This window comes from Leptonychotes weddellii, chromosome 6, assembly GCF_054177405.1.
Source record: "Leptonychotes weddellii isolate Sample4059 chromosome 6, ASM5417740v2, whole genome shotgun sequence".
Taxonomy (NCBI): Eukaryota; Metazoa; Chordata; class Mammalia; order Carnivora; family Phocidae; genus Leptonychotes; species Leptonychotes weddellii.
This window is the reverse complement of record NC_138374.1, coordinates 135,363,544-135,386,289: the sequence shown is the minus strand read 5'-3', so window position 1 is coordinate 135,386,289 and position 22,746 is coordinate 135,363,544. Positions and strand designations below refer to the sequence as shown.

Here is a 22,746-nt window from a genome sequence, read left to right as displayed (position 1 = left end):
ATCCATTCATTGCAAATTTGTGGAGTTATAATTCTGTTATAGGGATGTGAAGAACCAGGACTAATAACTCAATTTACCACTGAAATTTATCACTCTATTATAGTCCTACTGCAGTTTCAACTTGTCAGTGATAGAACTGACAGCTCCACAGAATAACAAGACTTCTTATTTAATCATATCAGTTGCTATTAAAGTTATGTTGAAAGTGCCACATTCATGCATTACTAGTGCAACCTTTGCAAAAACAATACCTTTACCAATAGCTATAAACATATTTGCACATCTTACTTTAATAAGTCAGTTTCTTGAAATTCATCTTGAAACAAGTTTTTGAAAATGGCAAGAAGTTTATGCAAAAAATGATAATTGCCATATTTATAAGAATGGTTATAGAAAACAGTATAGAGGTTCAAAAGAGAGAAATAATTTGTATATCTAATCAGTGAAATATTTTGCCATATTTAAACTGAATTGGTATAAGTACTTTGTAGAAACATGAATAAATTTTAGCATAGAATTTTGAGTTCTAAAATATTTATTACCAAGTCACATAGTTTTATATTAAAACTACTACACAAATTATATATCTTAGCACTGATATGGTAGGAAAAACAGACAAGTTATTAGATTAATTAAATCATCAGTAAATGTCATTGACTATAAATGTAAATATATGCATTTATTATGTTTTAATACTCTCACACTGATCCTACATAAGATGGTAAGTTCTCATGGGTAGGGATCTGATCTACTCAACTTCTCTTTATAGTAATTAACATAATACTAAATACAGTCTGTGATGCCTGGGTTCATGACAGCATCACATGCAAAGCACACCAGTACATAGATCTCAAAATACCAACAAGGCTGAGTAGAAAGGAAACAAAGATAGGGGATCAAGTCTATGGTCTGGATGCCAGGAACTTTGCTTCTGCTTAATGTCCAATAACTCCCTAAAAGAACTTGGACAAGTCACCTTAGTGTCATGGGGAGTGACGGGTTCTATCAGGTAACTGGGAGCTTTGTAAAGAGATTGTATCATAAAAGGCAATACCTGTGAGTATTATTAATATTTATACAATTAATCATTTTAAAATAAAAGAATAAATTAAAATCAAACAAACATGGGGTGTCCTGAGTGACTCAGTCAGTTAAGCCTCTGATTCTTGGTTTCAGCTAGGGTCATGATCTTGGAGTGGTGAGATCAAGTCCGGCGTGGGGCTCTGCATTCAGCAGGAAGTCTGCTTCTCTCCCTCTCTCCCCACTCTGCTCCTCCCCCACTCTCTCTGTCTTTCTATAAATAAATAAATAAATAAATAAATAAATAAATAAATAAATATTAACATCTTTAAAATTAAACAAAATGGGAGATACAAGAAAGAAAACAGTCCACTAATCCTAAAAAACAAGGAGTGGAATTTGTCTGTTGGTCATCTCTGTAAGTCCTCAGAGAACTTCGTCAGTCTACTTACCAGCTCCTGGAGAAGAAATTTGGACTAATTGTGTAATTATTTTAAGTTCTAGAGTTTGTGGGGTCAGTATTTTGTGAAGAAGCTCCATTTGTATAGAGGACTCCTGTCTAAATCACCTACCAGATACATTAAATACCTTTTGAGGGCAAAGGATCTTCTTAATAGCATCTTTCATATCCTTATTTCCCAGGCTGTATATTATGGGATTGAAAAAGGGAGCAAGGACAGAGAAGGTTAGAGCGATGGCAGCATCCCAAAATGGGGTATACGTGGCAGAGAATCTGAGATACATGAGGACCACACTGCCAAAAAATAGCAGGAAAACAGCAATGTGGGCAGCACAGGTGGAGAAGGCCTTTTTACGACCCTCCACTGAAGGAAAGCCCAGGATCACAATGACAATTCTGATGTAAGAAAGAGAAATAATCAGACCTGTTATCAGAATGGCCAGAGCATGAATCACATCTTGCACTAAGATCACAGAGGCATCCCTACAGGGTAAATGTAATAACGGTGTGAAATCACAGAAGATCTGGTGGATTTGGTTGGGGCCACAGAAAGGCAGGGTAGAAATCCACACAATCTCAGGTAGAAGGATGAGAAAACCAAAGACACAAGAGCCTGCAGAGAGCTGAGCGCATAGTTGGGGGGTCATGATGGTCGGGTAGCGGAGTGGGTTACAGTTGGTGAGGTACCTGTCAATGGCCATGACAGTCAGCAAGGCTCCTTCAGTGTTTCCAAGTGAATGGAAGAAGTACATCTGCAAGAGGCAGCCAATAAAAGAGATGGTCTTCTTCTCACTGATGAGGTTGGAGAGCATCTTAGGGATGGTGGCTGTGGTGTACCAGATCTCCAGGAAGGAGAAGATGCTGATGAAATTGTACATGGGATTGTGGAGATGGGTGTCCAGTCTCACAGCAAAGAAGATCAACAGGTTCTTAATCACAATAAAGTTGTAGATGAAAAGTAAAGGAAAAAAGTATAGGGGGCGCCTGGGTGGCTCAGATGGTTGGGCGTCTGCCTTCGGCTCGGGTCATGGTCCCAGGGTCCTGGGATCGAGTCCCGCATCGGGCTCCCTGCTCCTTGGGAGCCTGCTTCTCCCTCTGCCTCTCTCTTTCTCTCTGTCTCTCATGAATAAATAAATTAAAAAAAAGTATAGGAAGCCACCATCCTGGAGCTGCGGGAAGCCAGTAAAGAGAAATTCAGTCACTGCAGATAGATTTGCACTCTCCATATCCCCAGAAGAGCTACCTGTGAATGAGGGAGAGGTTATACCCAACTAACAGAGAAGGAAATCAATGCAGTGTAAACATAAATATTATTTTGGTTACCTGGTGTTTTGTGTTTTGACATTTCCCAGGTTCAAAATAGCCAGTGACTTGCCTGTATCTGTAATCTTTTTATTTGGGAGACAGTATTAATGATTAATAGCATAAGATCCAATCAAACATACTAAGCCTGAATTCTCATCCTGCTACCTGTTATTTGGATGATAATGGACCAGTTATGTAATCTCTCTGAGACTCAGCATCTTCTTCTATAGTTGAAAACATATTAGTCCGATCAGAGTTGTGAGTATTAAATGAATTAATGTCTCAAAGTCCCTGGCATTAATGCTCAATATCTGTTATCATTTCCTTCCTAGATCAGGTTTCTGAAAGAGTAATATTAACAACATCTTGTTCAGATTTGTTCTCTCTTCAACCATTTGCTGTGTGAAATCTTTCTTTACTGCCACTTACAGAAGCCATTCTGTCCTATGTGTCAGTGACATAATAATTGAAAAACAATATAAAGTTTCCATTATTATATTATGACCATACTTTTGCACCAGAAATTCCTGATCACTGGGGCCCCTAGGTGGCTCAGTCGTTAAGCGTCTGCCTTCGGCTCAGGTCATGATCTGAGATCATGAGATCTGGGATCGAGCCCCACATCGGGCTCCCTGCTCAGCAGGAAGCCTGCTTCTCCCTTTCCCAGTCCCCCTGCTTGTGTTCCCTCTCTCGCTCTCTCTCTCTGTCAAATAAATAAATAAAATCTTTAAAAAAAAAAAAAAAGAAATTCCTGATCACTGCTACTTGAAGGTTTTCTCTCACGGCTCTCATGAAACTCCACTCCAGGTTTGCCCTGTTTTATATGGAAGCTTCCTCCCAGGTGTGTGTTATATCATTGTTTCCTTATTTTATGTGTTATGGACCCATCTTCTCTACCCATTTGGTACATGGCTATATATTGCAAGTTCCTGCAGTGGCCCCTAAAATCATGTCCTTTTGCACTGTCTGTTGATAAGCAACGCATAGTTATCAAACCTCTGTCTCCAGCACAGGTGTGTTTCCTGGACTTTAGACCCACAGATCCTGTATCCCCACCTGCCCCTCTCTCCTGCTCTGCTATGGCAGTTTTCAGAGCTCACCGCCATTTCCCTGGGATGGCTTTGTGAATATCAACCCTTGTCTTGAAAGGCCTTTGGACTCACTCTTCTTCACTGGGATATTCCTGGGCTTCCTTCAGGTTTCAGCTCAGCCACTGCGTCCTGTCAGAAGCCTCACGACTGTTGCTGTTCTCTCATCTCCTTTCTGACATTCACACATGCGTACATGTGCTCACACATATGCACATGTGTGCACACATGCACACACACACACATACACACACATCTGAGCTTTCTCATCTATGTGTCCTCCACAGGGCCTCTACCATAAACCTTACCATTTTTCATTGTAATTCTTTCTGTTTAATTTCACTACATGGTGAGCTTCGATCAGGGTGGGATCAGCTTTTTGTCTTTCATACCTCCTAGCATGTCTTAAGCACTTGAAAGTAGCTTCTTTTATAATGAATAGGTTTGAAGCAGACTACAAACATCATTAAAACCAGAAAAATCCAGAAACAAGGCAGGTGGGAAGGAAAGCATAAGCATTCATATCTTAGACCATCATATGGTCTAAATAACTGGGTATAATTTCTGATTGAAAATATGCAGAACCCAGAGCTCCAAAGATAGAACTTTCTCAGAAGCCTTAGGACAGTGCCCAAATTCAAGCCTCCCCAAATCTTCACTGAGTCTTCAGGTTGTGTTTCATCCCAAGTATAGGAAATGGATGCTTTCTCCCCAGACTCCAGTGACCCTAAACTCACCTCTGCCAAATGGGTCTTTCCCTGGGTCTCTGCATTTCCAAATGTCCTTTCACCCTCTCTGGAAGGGTTGTTATAGACATCCTACAGAACACACTAGAGGGGAAATGAGCTCCACTGAGGCTTTATCTCCTGCTAATAAGTAGAAAGCAATCTTTTCTCTCATGGGGTCAATTATCAGAATACTTCTGCACTTTCTTCTCATTAGATCCCCAGGTCAAAGGGGAGTCAATGCTCCAAGGAAGACTCACAGATCCTGGTGACCATTGTTACCACCTTTTCCTTATTCTCATTATGATTTAACCAGTCTCCATCTTGGTATGGAATGGGAGGGTTCCATACAAAGAACAGCTTTGGTAGGACCCCATCCTTAAAAAACACACAAGAAATAGGACAGTGTTGAAGGTGATTTGTTGGCCTGTTAAGTATTGTGAATAAATTAGTGAAGAAAAAATAGAACAATTTCTGTGAAAACATGTCATTTGGAAAAATGAGCCAGTACTAAAGAAGACAGTGGAAGAATGTCCACTATTTCCTTCCAACAACATACATGGGGCTCTCCTTCAAATTATTCCCACTGATTCTGATGAACTCTTTAAATTTCCTATTTTTCTCGACAAAATATATGAAAGATTGGTGTATAGTTCTTGTATACCATTTTATTTACAGTTTGTTGCAAATGTTGTAAAATACAACAAATATATATTAACTTTTTTTCTATTCATCATTCTTATAGAAAATATCTTAGAAGTTTCTTGATACAGTAGTATAACAATGGGCTCATGTCCTTCGTTGTGAATGTGCTTAGTGAACGTGGCTCAAAGGTATGCAGTGTTAGGAAGAAGGAAGTTGGTGACATCTTAGAATACATTACAAAAACAAATTCATATTAATTACCATTGCATAAGATACATTTATTTTTAACCACTGAAAATAATCAGGGAAGATCTTTTTCCTTCGTGTTTCTCTCTCAAGTGTAGTACTACTACAGAAATTTATGGTTAAAAAATATTTTATATGCTCCCTTGAATATACAATTTCATCTAGATTATCTATTTTCCCCCCATAGAAACTAATCTGTTTTTAGTATCAGCAACATTTGGCAACTTTACTTTTCAGATATAATCTGTGGTTCCTCTGTTCACTGTTTCCAGAAATAAAATTATTTCTATGACAAAATGCATAAATTAACAAGAAATGAGAGTGACTTAATTTGCTTTAGGAAAAAGAAATGCTTCATTAATCTGAATTTGTCCTCATCCAGGTGTTAGGAAGTCTAGAGAGTGAAAGGGTTGAATGACAATAGTGCTCCCTTCTTAATAATGTGCCCTTGTTAGCAGACCTGCCTCCTCTGTCAGCGTGAATCTTAAGAGTTGCCCCAGTGGAACTGAAGTGAGTTTCTTGTTGGCAGATGGGCACCAGTAGCAGCAATATAGAAGGACATATTTGCACAGTCTCTTTATTCTCTAATTCCAACAAGTTTGTTGCTTTCAGAAGCAAGAAAAAATTTCTTTTCCCCACTCTTGTTTTAAATGCACCACAAGAAAAGTATAAACAGTTGAACTATATCAAACCCTTTGTGACACTTGGAGAAATCAGTACACTTTTAGATTAACAGAATCATTTCTAAATCTTTTGGTTTGTTTTCCTTCGGTATGGGAAGTTATATAATACTTAACTGACAATAACGAGTGTTGGCATGTGGGAGCATATCTCAAATGCATTACACGTACTCCACGGTCTTTCTGTGGATTCTCCTGCTCCCCTGGTGCATTTGTCTTTCCATCACCTGCTGCTGCAGACTTAGGAATGCTGACACAACCATGTGAATTCTGGTTGCCCACAGAGCAGGAAAGCACATTTTCTGGCAAGGGTACCATGAAGCCATGAGGTGCACGCCTTAGTCAAGTATAGATTTTGTTGGATAGTTTTTTGTTTCCTTATCTACTTTTGTTTGCTTTCTTTATTTTTGATGACTATGACTCATGTTCAAAATCACTGGGTACAGCGTGGGATGCCGTGTAGGACTGAAGTTTGTTCATTGTATCCGAAGCCTCCTCTCCTGTATCAGCAGCCCTTTAATTTTAATTGTTTCTGTGATAGGACTCAGAATTCTTATGGCAAATATGGGTGTAGACCAAGTCTATTAGAGGTAGTCACTAATGTGCACTTTTTCTCTGTTGATGGTGGCATCCTGAACTCAGACTTTTGAAGCAAACATGTTCCAACTTTACTTGGCATGCCATTATTACGGTAGTAATAATTTAGTCTTACTAAATGTATATGCTTATTATTCTAATGGAGAGTGAATTACATAACTAAAAATAAAAGTATAATTTACTGCCTTAAGTATTATTTTTGCTTTTTATATGATATCTGCTTTCCGACAAACCTTATCAGGTAATCCATGATCTGTCATGAAATAGAAAACTTTCCCGAGATCTATCACCTGAAGCACATGGCCAGCTTCTGAAGGGGTGAGTTTTCTTTTAATTACAACTCTTCAGAAGAAAGCAAGCAAAGCCTTCAACCCCATGATAAAATTCTTGACCGTATATACATCAGGTGTTATAGCTATGACAAAGAGTACAAATGTGTTTTCCTAGATATAAGGGAAAGTAATCAGGAGAACAGACAGAAAGTTCAGTGTGACAAGAAATAGGTATAGAGTAGTTTCTTTTTTTAATCTGTTAGAGAAACATTAAAACAGTCGAAGGGGACATGCAGCTCAAAATTAACCTCTAGATGTGTTCAACTCTTTCCAAAGATGGAAGAGTTTTCTAATTGCATTTTTCATGTCCTTGTTTCTCAGACTATAAATGATGGGATTGAAGAATGGGGGCAAGGATAGTAAACATCAGTGCAATAGCTGTGTCCAAAACTGGGGGATAGATGGCATTGAAATGCAAGTACATGAGGGACACAGTGCCAAAGAAAATCAGGAAGACAGTGAGATGGCCGACACAGGTAGAAAGGTCTTTTGCCAACCCTCAGCAGAGGGTATCCTCAAGATCACAGTGACAATTCTGATATAGAACAGGGCAATGATTAGGACGGTAGTGATGATGGTCACAGCATGGATCACATCTTCAACCAGAATCATGAACATGTCAATACAGGCCAGCCTCAGCATGAGGACCAGTTCACAGAAGTTCTGATGGATTTGGTTGGGCCCACAGAAGGGCGATGCGGAAATCATTACAATCTCAAGAAGCAGGATGAAGAAGCTGAAGACACAGAGAGCTGAGCACACAGCCACGGGGTCATGATCATTTGGTAGTAGAGAGGGTTGCAGATGGCAACGTACCTGTCAATGGCCATGGTGATCAACAAGATCCCCTCCAAATTTCCAAGTGAATGGAAGAAGTACATCTGCAAGAGGCAGCCAGTAATGGAGATGGTCTTCTTCTCACTGATGAGGTTGGAGAGCATCTTGGGAATGCTGGCTGTGGTGTAGAAGGAGAAGATGCTGATGAAATTGTACACGGGATTGTGGAGACATGCATCCAGCCTCACAGCAAATAAAATCAATATATTCCCAATGACAATAAACGTGTAGATGAAGAGTAAGGGAAAGAAGAACAGGAGGCCACCATCCTGGAGCTGGGGGAAGCCAGTGAAGATAAATTCCGTCACTGCTGACACGTTTGCACTCTCCATACGCTCAGCAGAGCTCCCTGTGAATGAAGGAGAGGGCACACACCAGCTCACAAGAAGGTGGAGAAGAAAGGATGGTGTACAGCTAAATAACTCAAATGAATAACGAAATAACTTGAAGGTTTTATTTTTTCCTAATGTCACACTCTTGTGCATATTGACTAGTATTTGACATGCTTTCTCACTCCTTCACAATCACAATCACAGAAACAGGTGTCTCTAAATGTTTTTAATGGTGCAATTAACCTGTAATATACCTATTTGCATTTGTAAGTTGCACACACTTACTGTATTATGATTTAATAATTCAAAATATATGCATATATTATAATACTAAATTTTAGAAGTAAGGAGCACGAATAAAAAGAAACACACTAGAAGTTGTATTATTTTTTTCTTTCCATCCCATTGGACCATCTTGCACATTCCTCTTTGGAGATTTCTGTTCTAGGGGATTAGAAAGTAGGCCTGGAGTCTACCCTGAAACCCCAATTGAGCCTCTTACTATCTACGTGTCTTTGGGCAAATTACTTAATCTTTTAGGCTCAAGTACTCGTTTGCAAAAATGAGATTAAAAATAGTGCCTATCTAATAGGGAATCTGAAGATTAAGTAAATATCTGCACAGGACTTAATCATTGTCCAACAGGCAACTTCTTGAAAGGGTGGTAAAACCCAGCTCCCTGCGCCTCTCATGTTCCTACAACACTGGTGTTTACTCTCTCCCCCACTTCTGCACTGAAGCTCTTCCCACCAAGCTTCGCGAAGCCCTGTCTGCCCATGCTAATGGAGACTCTGCTGTCCTCTGGCACTGGACACAATTCATCACTGTTACCTGAGGCTTTCCTCCTCCACTTCTGGGATTCCATCCCTAAGAGTAAGAGGCATGAATAAAAATAAACATAATAGGAGTTACAGTATATATTCCCAGTGGCTCTCAGAGGTGGTTCTGGCTTGGGCCTTTTCTTTTGTTCCACTTAGTTGTATTCATTCTACCATCCTTACTCTTACTTCTCCTCGTCTCTCTCTTATTAACATGGCTGCTTTTCTTAAACTCTTCCCCAGGTGCTCATTTCCCTCAGGCTCTCTGCTCTCAATAGCTCTATTTGCTCATCCACTCTGCTCTCGATAATTCTATTTGCTCCTGTGCTGATCTCATCCACTTACAAGATCTCAACTATTACAACTTGCAGATGTTTTTCCCCAGTGGGTTCATGAGCTCCAAACCCACACATCTGACCCAGAACTCGCTCCAGCTTCCCCTTCTAGCATCAATGCTGTTCCCCTAGAGTCTCCTCGTGCACACTGCTTTGTGGGATCACCATAGGCTCCTGAGTCTACCATGTCTTCTGACTGTGGTGTAGCCACCACTCCTTACTCTGCCCCCTCTCCTGACACAAAAGCAATATGTAATCCTGGTCAAAAGTCTGCATGTCAGAAACAGATCCTCTCCACTGCTTATAAACCCCCTGGCCTATCTCAAGTTATTTCACCTTTCTATGTTTTTAATTCCTCTTTTGTAAGATGAAGAAAATATTAATACTGGCACGTAAGGCTTCAAGAATAGCTAGACACTTTTAATAACAATAACAGCACTGTATAGTATGCTGGGCTATTGAGTCACTTACTGAGGCAAGCACTGCCCCAAGCACAAGCTATATTTCTTACTAATGCTCTAATGAGGTAAGATTATCCCCATTTTACAGATGAGAAGACTTGGGCACAGACAGATGAAACACTGCCCAGGGATTCTCAGCTGAACTCAGAATATAAATCCATGCACTGTATCTCTAGTGACATGCTCCAACCCAGACACTTGACCACCCCTACCAATATGTGTAAACATAATTTCAGTGCTTTAAAGTAGTGCCAGGAATGTAGTAAACACTCCAGAATATTGGGCACTATTACACTGGGGTTTCTGTAGTGTATGCATCATGTTTCAAAATAATTATCAACTACCTGTTTTTCGTTCTCTAGGCCAGGCTCTTCCTTCAGGGCAATAAGCTAGAACAGGGTTGGCATGTAAAAAATGGTTGGTGTCAAATAAGTTAACTTGGAGCCAAGCTACTGGGTGAAATTATAATTTAGCCCACGAGACAGCCTTGGACAAGTGAACAAAGAAAATTAGGGACTGTTTGGAAAGGGAAGTATGACAATTTACTTTGAGTGACAGTCCTAATCAAATCTGGAAAAAATCACCTCTCAAAAGATGGCATCATAATGGAGTATTCTGTTTCATATATACCTGTGCCTGGCATAGTCTCCCCCTACACTTGCTGTTGCACCCCACCAACATTTGAAGCTTCTGAGTCCCCAGGTTATGACGTTCTTATTTGCATGGTGAGTGAATTCTTTCTCAAGACAGCCTTCTGAACTCACTTCTACCAAAAACCACAGGGGCTCCCCTGTCTGGGTCTCTGCATCCTTGATATTCCTCCAACCCTCCAAAATGGGACTTAGAACTATTTTCACAGGCATCCCAGCGAATAGCAGGAAGGGGAAGTGGGTGTCATAGGGGATTCCTGACCTGCACCACAGTGGAGAGCATCACTTTCGCTCGTGGGGTTAATTAGCAGAAAGATCCCCACCATATTCTTCTCTCATTAGATTTTAGGATCAAAGTTGTCATCAAGTATTTTTTCCTGATTGTACTTATCACTCTGAACATGGCAAACTACTTTCTCCAGCATGATGGCTATTGCCCCAGGTATGAGTGTCTATCAGGGAGTCATGCAAAGAGCACTTTTGTGTTGGTCCTGCTCTTCTCGCATGAAGACACACATGTGGAAAGTCTTGAAGGAATATACTGACACCAGAAAAAAAAACTTGAAAAAATATTTAATAGAAAATAAGATCATTTCATAACAGACATGTCATTGGGGTTTTGTGCCAATATTGAAGTGAGGGGACAATGTCATTTTTTTCTCATGCCACAAATGCATGTGGATCTCTCTTACCCTGAACAATTCACATTGGTCCTGCTCACCTCTCTATTGACAGTCAATATCTCACCTTTTTTCACAGGATTATTCTGTACTCTATGTGCTCAATCCACTGCTTTGTGCTCTGTGGAAAACCCAAAGTTCTCCTCCTCCTCCTCCTCATCATCATCTTCCTCCTCCTTCTCCTCCTCCTCATCTTCCTCTTCCTCCTCCTCTCCCTTCTTCTCTATAATCTAGTTGCTTTTGTTATAGAATCTTCTTGAAAATAAGTATCAGATTTTGGATGGGAAAACATGCTTTCTTTCTCTCTTGAGTTTTGTCTAACATTTATTCCTGTGACTTGGTGGCCTATTTTCCTTGTCTAACTTCTTATAATACTTTCCCTTGAAATTCAAAAATAATAATAAGCCATGGGAATAAAAGTTACAGCATAGGGAATATAGTCAGTGATGTTGTAATAGTGTTGTGTGGTGACAGATGGTGTCTACATTTGTGGGGAGCACAGCATGACATATAAAGAAGTTGAATCACTATATTGTACACCTGAAACTAATGTAATGTTGTGTGTCAACTATACTCAAGTTAAAGAAAAACATCACATGAGGGACCTGAAAAAATTTTAATTGGTAAAATTGTATTTCTGATGATTTAGCATAATGTGAACCAGTCTATTTCATTTTTAACAAATTTATGGAGATATAATTTGTATACAAAGAACATATGTAATGAATACAATGTGATGAGTGTGAACATACACAAACACCATATATAATCACCACAGTAAAGTAATAAATGTATCCAACACCTCCCAGAGTAGCTTCATGTTTAAGGTCGCAACGCTTGTATGTAGTACAGTAAAATATGAACCTTAACCTCTTCTACAGATCTTACACTCTTAACCACTCTATTTTATAATCTGTAGTTATTTCTAATGCCTTTGGAATAATAATAATAATAATAATAATACTTACATAGTAACAATAAAATTGATGTTTATAAGATCTATTTTAATGGCTTAAACATTATATTTCCTTTCTATTATCTATCCATCTACGCAAGTCTAAACAGGTAGTCCGTGATATATTAAATGTGTATAAATAGAATAAACATGTGAACTGGAATAAATAGAAACTATCAGTGTGACAATGAATGAGTTACATGTTAATTTTATGGTTTAGTATGTCAGGGTAACATCCAAAGTGAGAGGTGCTAAGAGCTAGCTAACATCAACTTGCAGATGCATTAAACACTTTCTGAAGGCAAAGAAGTTTATTTTTTAAGATTTTATCTATTTATTTGAGAGAAAGAGAGAGAGCATGAGTTGGGGTGGGGGGCAGAGGGAAAGGGAGAAGCAGACTCCCCACTGAGCAGGAAGCCTGATGTGGAGCTTGATCCCAGGATCCTGGGATCATGACCTGAGCCAAAGAGCCAAAGGCAGATGCTTCACTGACTGAGCCACCCAGGCAACCCAGGACAGAGAAGCTTCTTAATTGCAATCTTCATATCCTTGTTTCTCAAGCTATAGATGATAGGGTTGAAAAGGGGAGCAAGAACAGCAAACATCAGTGCAATAACTGTGTCCAAAATTGGTGGGAAAGTGGCAGCAAATCGCAGGTACATGAGGGACACACTGCCATAGAACATCAGAAAGACACCAAGATGAGATGCACAGGTGGAAAAAGCCTTCTGGCGGCCTTCAACAGAAGGGATCCTCAAGATCACAGTGATGATTCTGATATAAGAGAGAGCAATAATCAGGACAGAAAAGATGATGGCCACAGCATGGATCACATCCTCAATCAGAATCACGGATGTGTCTGTACAGGCCAAGTGCAGCACAGGCTCAAAGTCACAGAATATCTGATGGATTTGGTTGGGCCCACAGAAAGGCAGTGTGGAAATCCATGCAATCTCTGGGAGCAACACAAGAAAGCCAAAGATGCAAGAGCCTGCAGAGAGCTGAGCACACAGCTGGGGGGTCATAATGGTAGGGTAGCGGAGTGGGTTGCAGATAGCAACATACCTGTCAATGGCCATGGTGGTCAACAAGATCCCCTCCGAATTTCCAAGTGAATGGAAGAAGTACATCTGCAAGAGGCAGCCAGTAATGGAGATAGTCTTCTTCTCACTGATGAGATTGGAGAGCATCTTGGGAATGGTGGCTGTGGTGTACCAGATCTCCAGGAAGGAGAAGATACTGATGAAATTATACATGGGATTGTGGAGACGGGTGTCCATCCTGACTGAAAAAATATAGTGAGATTCCCGATAACAATGAATGTGTAGATGATGAACAAAGGAATGAAGAGGAGGAGGCTACCATCTTCAAACTGGGGGAATCCAGAGAAGAGAAACTCTGTCACCGTAGAAGTTTGGTTAGTTCTTACCATGATCTCAGTGGCCTTAAATGTTATGGGTAGAAAGACACAGCTCACTCCCTAGATGAAATATAAAGAGTTAGATCTCTTGGCTCATATAAGAGTAAAAGGAAGAAATGCTTTAGGTAGATGATTTACTCCATCATTCCTGGATTAATTAAGCAGATATCCATTTAGTTTCTATTTTGTGCCAAGTACAACTGTAGGCTTGTTAAATTCAGTACTGAAGAAAGCACTCTGTTTTCATGGAGATTATATTTCAATGAAGGAGGCAAATAATAATAAACAAGGTATTAATAATGTCACATTTATAAGTTATGCTAGCTAAAATAAAGTAGAATATTAAGGGTACTAATAGGAATCACCTTTTATAAGAATTCCCCCAAATCATTGTGAATCACATACCAGATAAATTCTCGAATGTTTCCTGACTATGGATTAGACAATCAAAACTTTTAGTTATTTTCTTCTCTATATAGTTATTGTAAAGTTATATTCTGCACTTTCTGAAAAATCTCCAGTTTTAAATATTCTCCTCCTTTTTCAGACTACGGAGGAGCTCTGAGTGTGGTTAGAGAAGAGGGTAATGTTTTTAGGCAAATATATCAAGGTGAAGCTATGGTAGGAAACTATTCCCAGCAGCAGAAAAGATAAAGCTAGTGGAAACTGGCCAGCACAGAGGGAAAAGAGGTGGGAGAAACTGAGCTTTAGAGGATTATGGAAGAACAAAGAAGGCCCAGTGGGTGAACTGGGAGTTCTCTCTTTAGAACCTAGTTCTTGAAATCTTTCAATCAGTCTTTTAAATGTCAGTCCATCAGAGATATTGAAAAGAAGCAGAGAGTCTTATGGAGATAGCTAAGTCTCCCTGTGCAGATCATTTATACCTTAAAAAAGACCATCAAGGAATGAAAAAGTGAGGGCCAAAATGTGAGAGTCCAGCACAATTTAGATCCCTTGAAAGTGGCATGAAGCATGAAGAGGTCTCTAAAGGTAGTACAGGGAAACTCATCAGGTGCACCTGGGACTATTCCCCTGGCAATTCAGAAACCTGGTCTAACGGAGATAGAAAAATCAGTCAAAGAGAAATGTTGAGGACACCAAGGAATTTGAAATATAAGTTCTCTTTTGAGATAATGTAGAGCCATTTAAAAATGAGCTCCTCATATGATTAAATTAGAACACTTGATTATGCTGTATGCCAATATTCCCCTAGGAAGGCAGCCAAATATTTCCCTTGAGCTGATACTCTTTGAAAAAATTACTTATAAGCAGAATCAATGTAAGCTTACAACTTTATTGAAGAATGGCATTTGAAATTCCAAATTAACATGAGGCATTTAAAACATAGATAGAACCAAAGAAAAAAAATTTGGCTCATTCAGAGATTTTTTTCAGAGATCTCATTACAAAACTGAATACATATTTTGAAAAAGATCTTTTAGGAACTGCTTTATATAGACTAAATTTGACAAATATCAGTTCAGCAGCTTGTAGAAAACTAAGTGCCCACAGAGAATTAGGAAATGTTGATTATTACATGTATACATGTAAATCCCTCAGGTTTTCATAAATAAGATTATTGTAAGGGTTGTTCTACAGATATCAATTATCATTAATTTTTCTACTGGTTATAGAACATCTAGTACATAAATATGCATATATAAGAATGTGTACATTATACATTATGTATAATAGATAGATTCATTCAATGCAATCTCAGTTAAAATCCAGGTAGAGTGTTTTCTTAGATATTAAGAAGCTAATTTTAAATTTTTATGAAAAGACAAGGGACTAGGCAAGACATCTTGAAAAAAAGAGAACAAATTTAGAGGACAGAACTGCTGATATACATTTCCAGACTCACTATAATGTTAAAAAAAATCAAGATAGTGTAGTATTGTCAAAAGAATAGATACATAGATGGGCGCCTGGGTGGCTCAGTTGGTTAAGCGACTGCCTTCGGCTCAGGTCATGATCCTGGAGTCCTGGGATCGAGTCCCGCATCGGACTCCCCACTCGGCGGGGAGTCTGCTTCCCCCTCTGACCCTCCCCCCTCTCATGCTCTCTCTCTCTCATTCTTTCTCTCTCAAATAAGTAAATAAAATCTTAAAAAAAAAAAAAAGAATAGACACATAGATCAATGGAACCAAATAGAGTACAAAAATAGACACTCATATATATGGCCAAGCCATTCAACAGAGAGAAGAAAGTATTTCTGGCAAATGGCACTGGGAAAACTGGCAACAAATGGGCTAAAAAAATCTTGCATCATACACGAGAATTAACACAAAATGGATCATAGACCTAAATGTAAAACCAAAAACAATATCTCCCAGAAACTAGAAGAGAACATCTTTATGACCTTTAGTTCAACAAAAATGTATATGCTATAACATCAAAAGTACAGTATCTAAAAGAAAAAAAAATGATAAATTGAACATCACCAAAATTGATTGCTTTGCAAACTCAGCAAAATTAAGGAATGAAAAGAAAAGCCATTCTGGGAGAAAATATTTGTGAGACATGTATCCAGCAAAAGACATATCCAGAATACATGAAAACTCAAAATTCTTAAAACCACAATGAGATATATCACCATAACACATCTATAAGAACAATCACATTTTTTTTTAACAAAACAGCTGGTGAGGCCAAATGCTAGGGAAAGTATAGAGCAACTAGATCCCTCCTATAGGGCTGGTGGGAATACAAAATGGTGCAGCCACTAGGGAAGAGTTTAGCAGTTTCTTATAAAGTCAAACATACCCTTAACATGTCATCCAGCAACTCCACTCCTAAGTATTAACCCAAAAGAAATGAAAGTTTGTTTATATCACTAAATTCTATACCTGAAGCCTATTTTAGCATACATGTTAACTAACTAGAATTTAAATAGAAACTTGGGGAAAAACTGAAAGTTTATGATCACACCTGTAAACAAATATTTATAGTGGCTTTATTTATAAAACTGTAAACAACTCAAAAGGCCTCTAGCTGGTAAAGGGATAAATGAACTTGTACATCCATGCAATGAGCTACCACTCAGCAATGAAAATGAATAGTATACACTCAACGCAGATTAATCTCAAATGCATTGTGATAAAGGGAAGGAGCCAAAAGCTACATATTCCATTTATATGACTACTGTGGACTGAATGTTTTTGCTCCCTGCCCCTCTCATTCCCATGTTGAAACCTCACCTCCCAATGTGACAATACTAAGAGATGGGGCTTTGGGAAGGTAATAAGAATTAGATGAGCTCACGAGTGTCATTATTTCCCGTCTAAGAGTCTGGAGAGAACTTCTTCTCTCTGCTGTCTGCCATGTGGAGATACAGAGAGAAGCAGTCATCTACAAAGCAAACACCAAGTCTTCCTGACCTAGACCTCAGACTCCCAGGCTGCAGAGGTCTTACATATAAATGTGTGTTGTGTAAGCCACCCCTTCTGTGATACTTCTGTTATAGCAGCCTGAATGAATTAAGATAGAAATTAGCATCAAGGAGTTAGGGGTATTACTCTAATGAATACTTAAAAATCTGGGAGCAGCCTTGAAACTGAGCAATAGGCAGAGGCTGCAAGAGTTTAAGAGAAAGTATTTTGTGCCCAAGAAAATCTCAGTCCCAGGTGGATGGAATGTGATAGTGACCCAGATCTGTAGGATGATCATCAGTAGTAACTTTGACTCATCACTCTACTCTTGCCAAACTCAACTCCAAGTAGATCAGGAGAGCAGTGTGGGCCCATGGAAGTCCACTGGAACAGACTTGCCCTTCTCGGTCTTCTGGATTCTGTGAAACTTAGAACAGGTGAATGGAGGGGCTTGGAGAAACCCAGGAAAGGATGGAAGACCTGGGCTGACCTGAAATTCGCAGAAATGTTAGGCTGACCCAAGCCTCAGGGGGATGGAATTAGCTTATGGTTGAGAAAGGGAAGACATTTAAGTTATGTAAAAGCTTGTGAATAAATGACTTACGAGTCCAAGGCATAGGAAAAAAATAATAAGGGAACAGTAGATCTCTCCTACTCTACCCTCCGCCTCAAAAATATATATGCACTGAGGAGTCTGGCTGAAACCCTGTGTGATTTTCAGACCTGACTGCAGGAGATTACAAAGGCTTTCCCAGGCAGGTTTCCCCGGGAAAGCCATCCCTGGCACCAGGTCTCAGCCCATGCACTGAAGCGTCTAAGAGAGTTGCAGCAAGGACTAAGGCTCCTTTGCCCACTCATACCCTTTGCATGGTTCCATTTGCCCCAGCAAATGCACTCCTACATCTCTATTTGCAGCCTTGGGCCAAAGTCCTCTTCAGGCATCCTTTCTGAGGCTTCTTTAGGGGAAGAGAGAGAGAAATCCTGGGGTCACTTCTCCCCACTCTGACTTAGTCCACTCTGTATCCTCCTCTCCATCTCAGGGTCCATAAAACTGCTGGAGCCTTTTGTTCAGGGCTCCTTCGACAATAAAATGACCCTCACATCTGCACTGATGCACCTGACCCTTGATCAGTGCTCATTTTCTCAGGGAATATGATAGGGGCCTGGGGGAGATACTTTCTCTGCTTTTAGCATTTTGTTCATACTATCAGCAAATGACTATCACAGTAAGTGATCAAAAGCTTCACGGTTACGTTCATTTGGGCTCAGTTTTGTTTTAATCTGCTACTCTGACACTCACTGTTCAGCTGAACCCCTGACACACTCAGAGATTCAGGGAAGGGGCAGAGCAGGTTTCTACTATCTCCATTTACAAATCAGTGTAAAGATGTTTACAACTACTGCCTTAGAACTGAAGTATTTTGGACCCCCAAGGCAGTCAGAGTTATTGTCTTATCGTGTTTCTGGTGCTTCTATTTATTTCCCCTAAGTGAGTGATATTAATTTTTTAATAGAATCTGGGGTGCTTATGTTTTAGCAAAATCAATGTTCTACTTTACAGAAATTAATGTGCCAATTCGAAGTTTATCCATTGGAAACTGGAAGGAGAGAAATGAGCTGACCCAGTCCCACCAGGAGAAAGGAAGGTGAATATAAAAATTAGTGTATGGGGATACAGACCGTGTTCAATTTGACTCAATTCCTCAGAATAAGATTTTCAGGAATAGGCTCCTCAGATGTGTCTGACCTCTTTATTCATGATCTTATTTGGTTTATATTCATATGACTAGGAACAGAGACCAGTATGTAAAATGGTGTCCTCCTGGATCAGAATTAATTTAGAGAAACTCCGAGGCTGTGAAAGCAGAGGAACAATATCATTATTAGGGGAAAAGTCTTATTATTCCATCATCACACCCCCAGACAAAACATAACATAATCACTAATTTTTAATTCCACAAGTGTATCTCCTCCTCCTGAGCCTAATTCCACTCAGCCATTCATGTAATCTTGAACATGTCCACAAATACAGTTATTTAAGTCAATAGAAGGAGCACAAGCTAAGTGTCATTTTCTTCTACCCCGTAGGCAACTCACTTTCCCCCTGACACAGGACAAACCTGCATCTTGGATGTACATGCCTTCTCCTCTTACCTCCGGCAGAGATGAAGGGGAATCCTTTCCCGGGTTTATGTGGCTGAAGCCCCTTCAGTTCATCAGGTGGACCATTGTGCCTGTTTCTAAAGCCTTCTTGGGAAGATTTCTCTACTGGATATTTCCCTGATGACCAGAGAAAAACATCAGGTCCATTTCCCCACAGATTAATTAGTGGGACTTCCTCCTCTGATCTTTCCTTGTTGGTTCTCCTTAGTGAGAGGAACTCCAAGAGTCCTTTTAAAGTATGAGCCTCCTTTGATAGATTTGCTCAGAATAAATAGATTATATAAATACATACTATTTTTTCCAGTTTTATTGAGAAAAAAATGACATTCATCACTGTAAAAATTTAATATGTACAGCATGATGGTTTGATTTACATTTATTGTGAAATGATTATAATAGGTTCATCTAACATCCCCCTTCCCATGTAGATATAATGCAAAGAAAAGAATAAAGAAAAAAAGAAAAAAATTTTTCTCCTTGTGTTGAGAAGTCTTAGAATTTCCTCTTAACACCTTTCCTATATACCATACAACAGCATTAGCTCTAATCATTCATTATGTCATTAAATCTCTAGGACTTATTTATGTTATAACTGGAAGTTTGTACCTTTTTACCACCTTCCTCCAGTTCCCCATCACCTCTGCTGGAGTCAAATCTTTTTCTATGAGTTTTGCTTTTGAAAATTCCACATAAAAGTGTGATCATATAATATTTGTCTTTCTCTGTTTGACTTATTTTACTTAGCATAATGTCCTTAAGGTCCATCCATGTTGTGGCAAATGGTAGAATTTCCTTTTTCATGGCTGAGTAGATATCTAGTGGAATATTACATATATATATATATTACAATATATATATATATATTACTTTACCACCAGTTCCAAATACAAACCATTCATTACCCCACTCTTTGAGCCCATATATGTGATTAGTTCCAGTGGTTCCATTGAAGATTTCAGCACAACGGGAGGACACCAATAATCTCTATTGCAAAGGAAACGGCACAATCCTAACTCTTCCCTGTATTCTAGCCCCTTACAAGGTGATTTGGCAGCTCTCCCCATCAAGAAGTGGAGTCTCTTTCCCTCCTCTGAGTCCCTCTCCTGATATGATTTAGCCACTGAATACAACGGAAGGCATCATGTGCCAGTTCTGAACCTGGTGCTCAAGAAGCCCTACATACCTAGGCTCTGTCTCAATGCCCATACCAGGCACTGTATGAACAACAGAGACTAGCCTGTGGAAGGGGAAGGAACAGAGGGAAGAGAGTACAACACTCTTAGCTAATACCAGACTGGTTCAGCTAGCTTCGGACCCTGGATACACGAGTGAACCCAGACAAGAAGAACCACCTACTTGATTCCAGCCCAAATTGTTAACCCATAAATTACGAGACAGATAGTTTCTGTTTTAAGTCGCTAATTTTGGGGAAGGTATTTTCTGTAGTGAAAGATAATGGATATGGTCTCTTAAACCATTCTTTCCACCCTACTTATGTTCCACTCTGATCCACTGTGGGTACAACAATAAAATGTTATTCTAAGAATATAGTTGCTTACTTAAATCTCTCCAATGTCCTCACTTGGCAATTGGGATAAATTCCAATATCCCACAACATGACCTCCAAGGTTCTGCATATCTTGCCTCTAGCCTTCATCCCATGACTCTTACTGTCTCCCATCCACACATCTGTGCTTGGTTCCTTTAGTGCCCTGGGCTGCTTATCACCTCAGGGCATTTGCACAAATGATTTCTCTTTCATACTTTCCTGGCTGATTCCTTTTTAGTCTTCAAGTGTCAACTTAAATGCTGCTACATCAAAGAAGCCTTCTCTGGCCCTACTTCTAAATAGATATGCACTTTTATTAATTCTTTTGACACATTTTGTTAAATCACTTTAGAAAAGATGGTGCCACTTCGACATCTCATCAGTGCTGTCGGAGAGTGTGTATTTTCTTCAACACATTTAAACTATCATTTTTAAAGGTAAAACTTGGTTTTTAATAAAATGCAATACTTTATTATAAATACATTAGAAACGATAGGTAAATACAAAGACAAAAATAGAAGCAACCTGGGGCACATGAGTGGCTCAATCCATTAAGCATTCGTCTCTTGGTTTTGGCTCAGGCCTTGATCTCAGGGTCTTGAGATCAAGCCCCATGTAGGATTTCACCCTCAGCATGGAGTCTGCTTGAGATCCTCTCTCTCTCTCTCTGCCCTTCACCCCCCTCTCTAAAATGAATAAGTAAGTCTTTAAAAAAATAGAAATGGCCTGTTAAATTTGCATCCAAAGGTAATTAGAGCTAAAGACTCATTAAGTTAAAGTTCTTTTTGTGTTCATACTTAGAGTCACAACCCTTTAGTGAGTGGTGGAATCAGTTCCAATGTTTTTAACAAAATAGAATAAGGGAGAAAAAAAGAATACAAAAGATAAGAAGCACCACATGGAGTAATTGTAAGTTTTGTTTTATAAAATGTGTTTGTTACAAATACAGGAATTAATACATATGCATATGGGTCCTATATTGTGATTTAAAATATATTCTTTATTGTGAATCACAGTTAACATATATTAGTGATCCCACTTGCTCCTTAATACCTCATTTCTCTACTTTCATCGGTAGTAAAAGTCCATGAAAGAATTGTCTGTACTTGGAATTTCCAACTTCCCTTTGATCCTTTTCTATGAAATTACTCAAGTCAGGCTTTTGCCTGCAACACTTCATGCACATTTCTCTCACTGAGTTCAATACTGGCCTCCAGGTGGTCAATTTTCAGACTCCATCTTACTTGACTATTTGCAGGATTTGGCAGAGTTCACCACTTCTTCCTCCTTTATTTATTGTGTTCATTTGGCTTTCGGGACACTTGGGATTTTTTTTCTATCTTATTGGTCACTCCTTCTGAGTCACATTTTCTGATTCTTCCTATTTTCCCCAAATCCGTAGCAGTACAGTACCCCAAAACTCATACCTTGGCTGGTTTTCTCCAGTCTTGTGGCTTCAAATACATATTTGCTGATGCTTGCCATGTATATCTTCCTCCTAGGCTTCACTCCCAAATGTCTAACTCATGTACCCACTTGGTCAATATTTTAGATGTGTAATAGTCCACTTATGCTTAAAATGTGCAAAACTAAACTTCTGATTTTTCTCCTCCCAACATAACCTTCTTGAAGTCTCCTCGTGTCAGTTAGTGGCAACTCCACCCTTCCAGTTGGTCATCTTTGACTCTTCTCTTTCACACTTCATTCTCAATCTATCAGAAAACCCTGTTAGCTCTGTTGTCAAATTATATCTAGAACTGACCCACATTTCTTCACCTCCATTGTTACCATTCTGACCTGAGCCACCATCATCTCTCCCAGGATTATTACAATAGCCTCCTGAGGACCCCAGCTTCCCCCCTGCCTCCCTTCTTTGTCGTCTCAAAAAGAAACAAGCATGGTTCCTTTAAAATTCAAATCAGATAATAACCTTCCTGTGCTCCAAACTCTCGATGGCTCCCATTCTCAGAGTAAGTTAGGAAAATATAAATCCTTACATTGGCCTTCAGGGCCCTTTAGGATCCATCTTTTATTTCCTTGCACTCATCTTGCAGTGGTCTAACTCCACCTCCAATCC

At 39.3% G+C, this 22,746-nt stretch overlaps 2 protein-coding genes and 1 pseudogene across 2 annotated transcripts; all 3 read right to left on the bottom strand.

Moving 5' to 3' along the window:
• Window positions 1-1,554: 1,554 nt before the first annotated feature.
• Window positions 1,555-2,745, bottom strand: LOC102736941 (olfactory receptor 6K3-like). Its single transcript, XM_081823157.1, has 2 exons — window positions 2,633-2,745; window positions 1,555-2,458 (listed from the first exon to the last, which is right to left on the bottom strand). Exons 1-2 carry the CDS (start codon window positions 2,704-2,706, stop codon window positions 1,585-1,587), a joined length of 948 nt encoding a protein of 315 aa, XP_081679283.1. The 5' UTR covers window positions 2,707-2,745; the 3' UTR covers window positions 1,555-1,584.
• A 4,596-nt stretch (window positions 2,746-7,341) lies between these two features.
• On the bottom strand, window positions 7,342-8,856 carry LOC102739212 (olfactory receptor 6K3-like; annotated as a pseudogene).
• Window positions 8,857-12,651: 3,795 nt separating this feature from the next.
• LOC102738900 (olfactory receptor 6K3-like) lies at window positions 12,652-13,598 on the bottom strand. The gene is given in 2 exon segments (XM_031036169.2): window positions 12,652-13,457; window positions 13,460-13,598. Coding segments are annotated over 2 exon segments (945 nt in total).
• Between the last annotated feature and the right edge of the window lie 9,148 nt (window positions 13,599-22,746).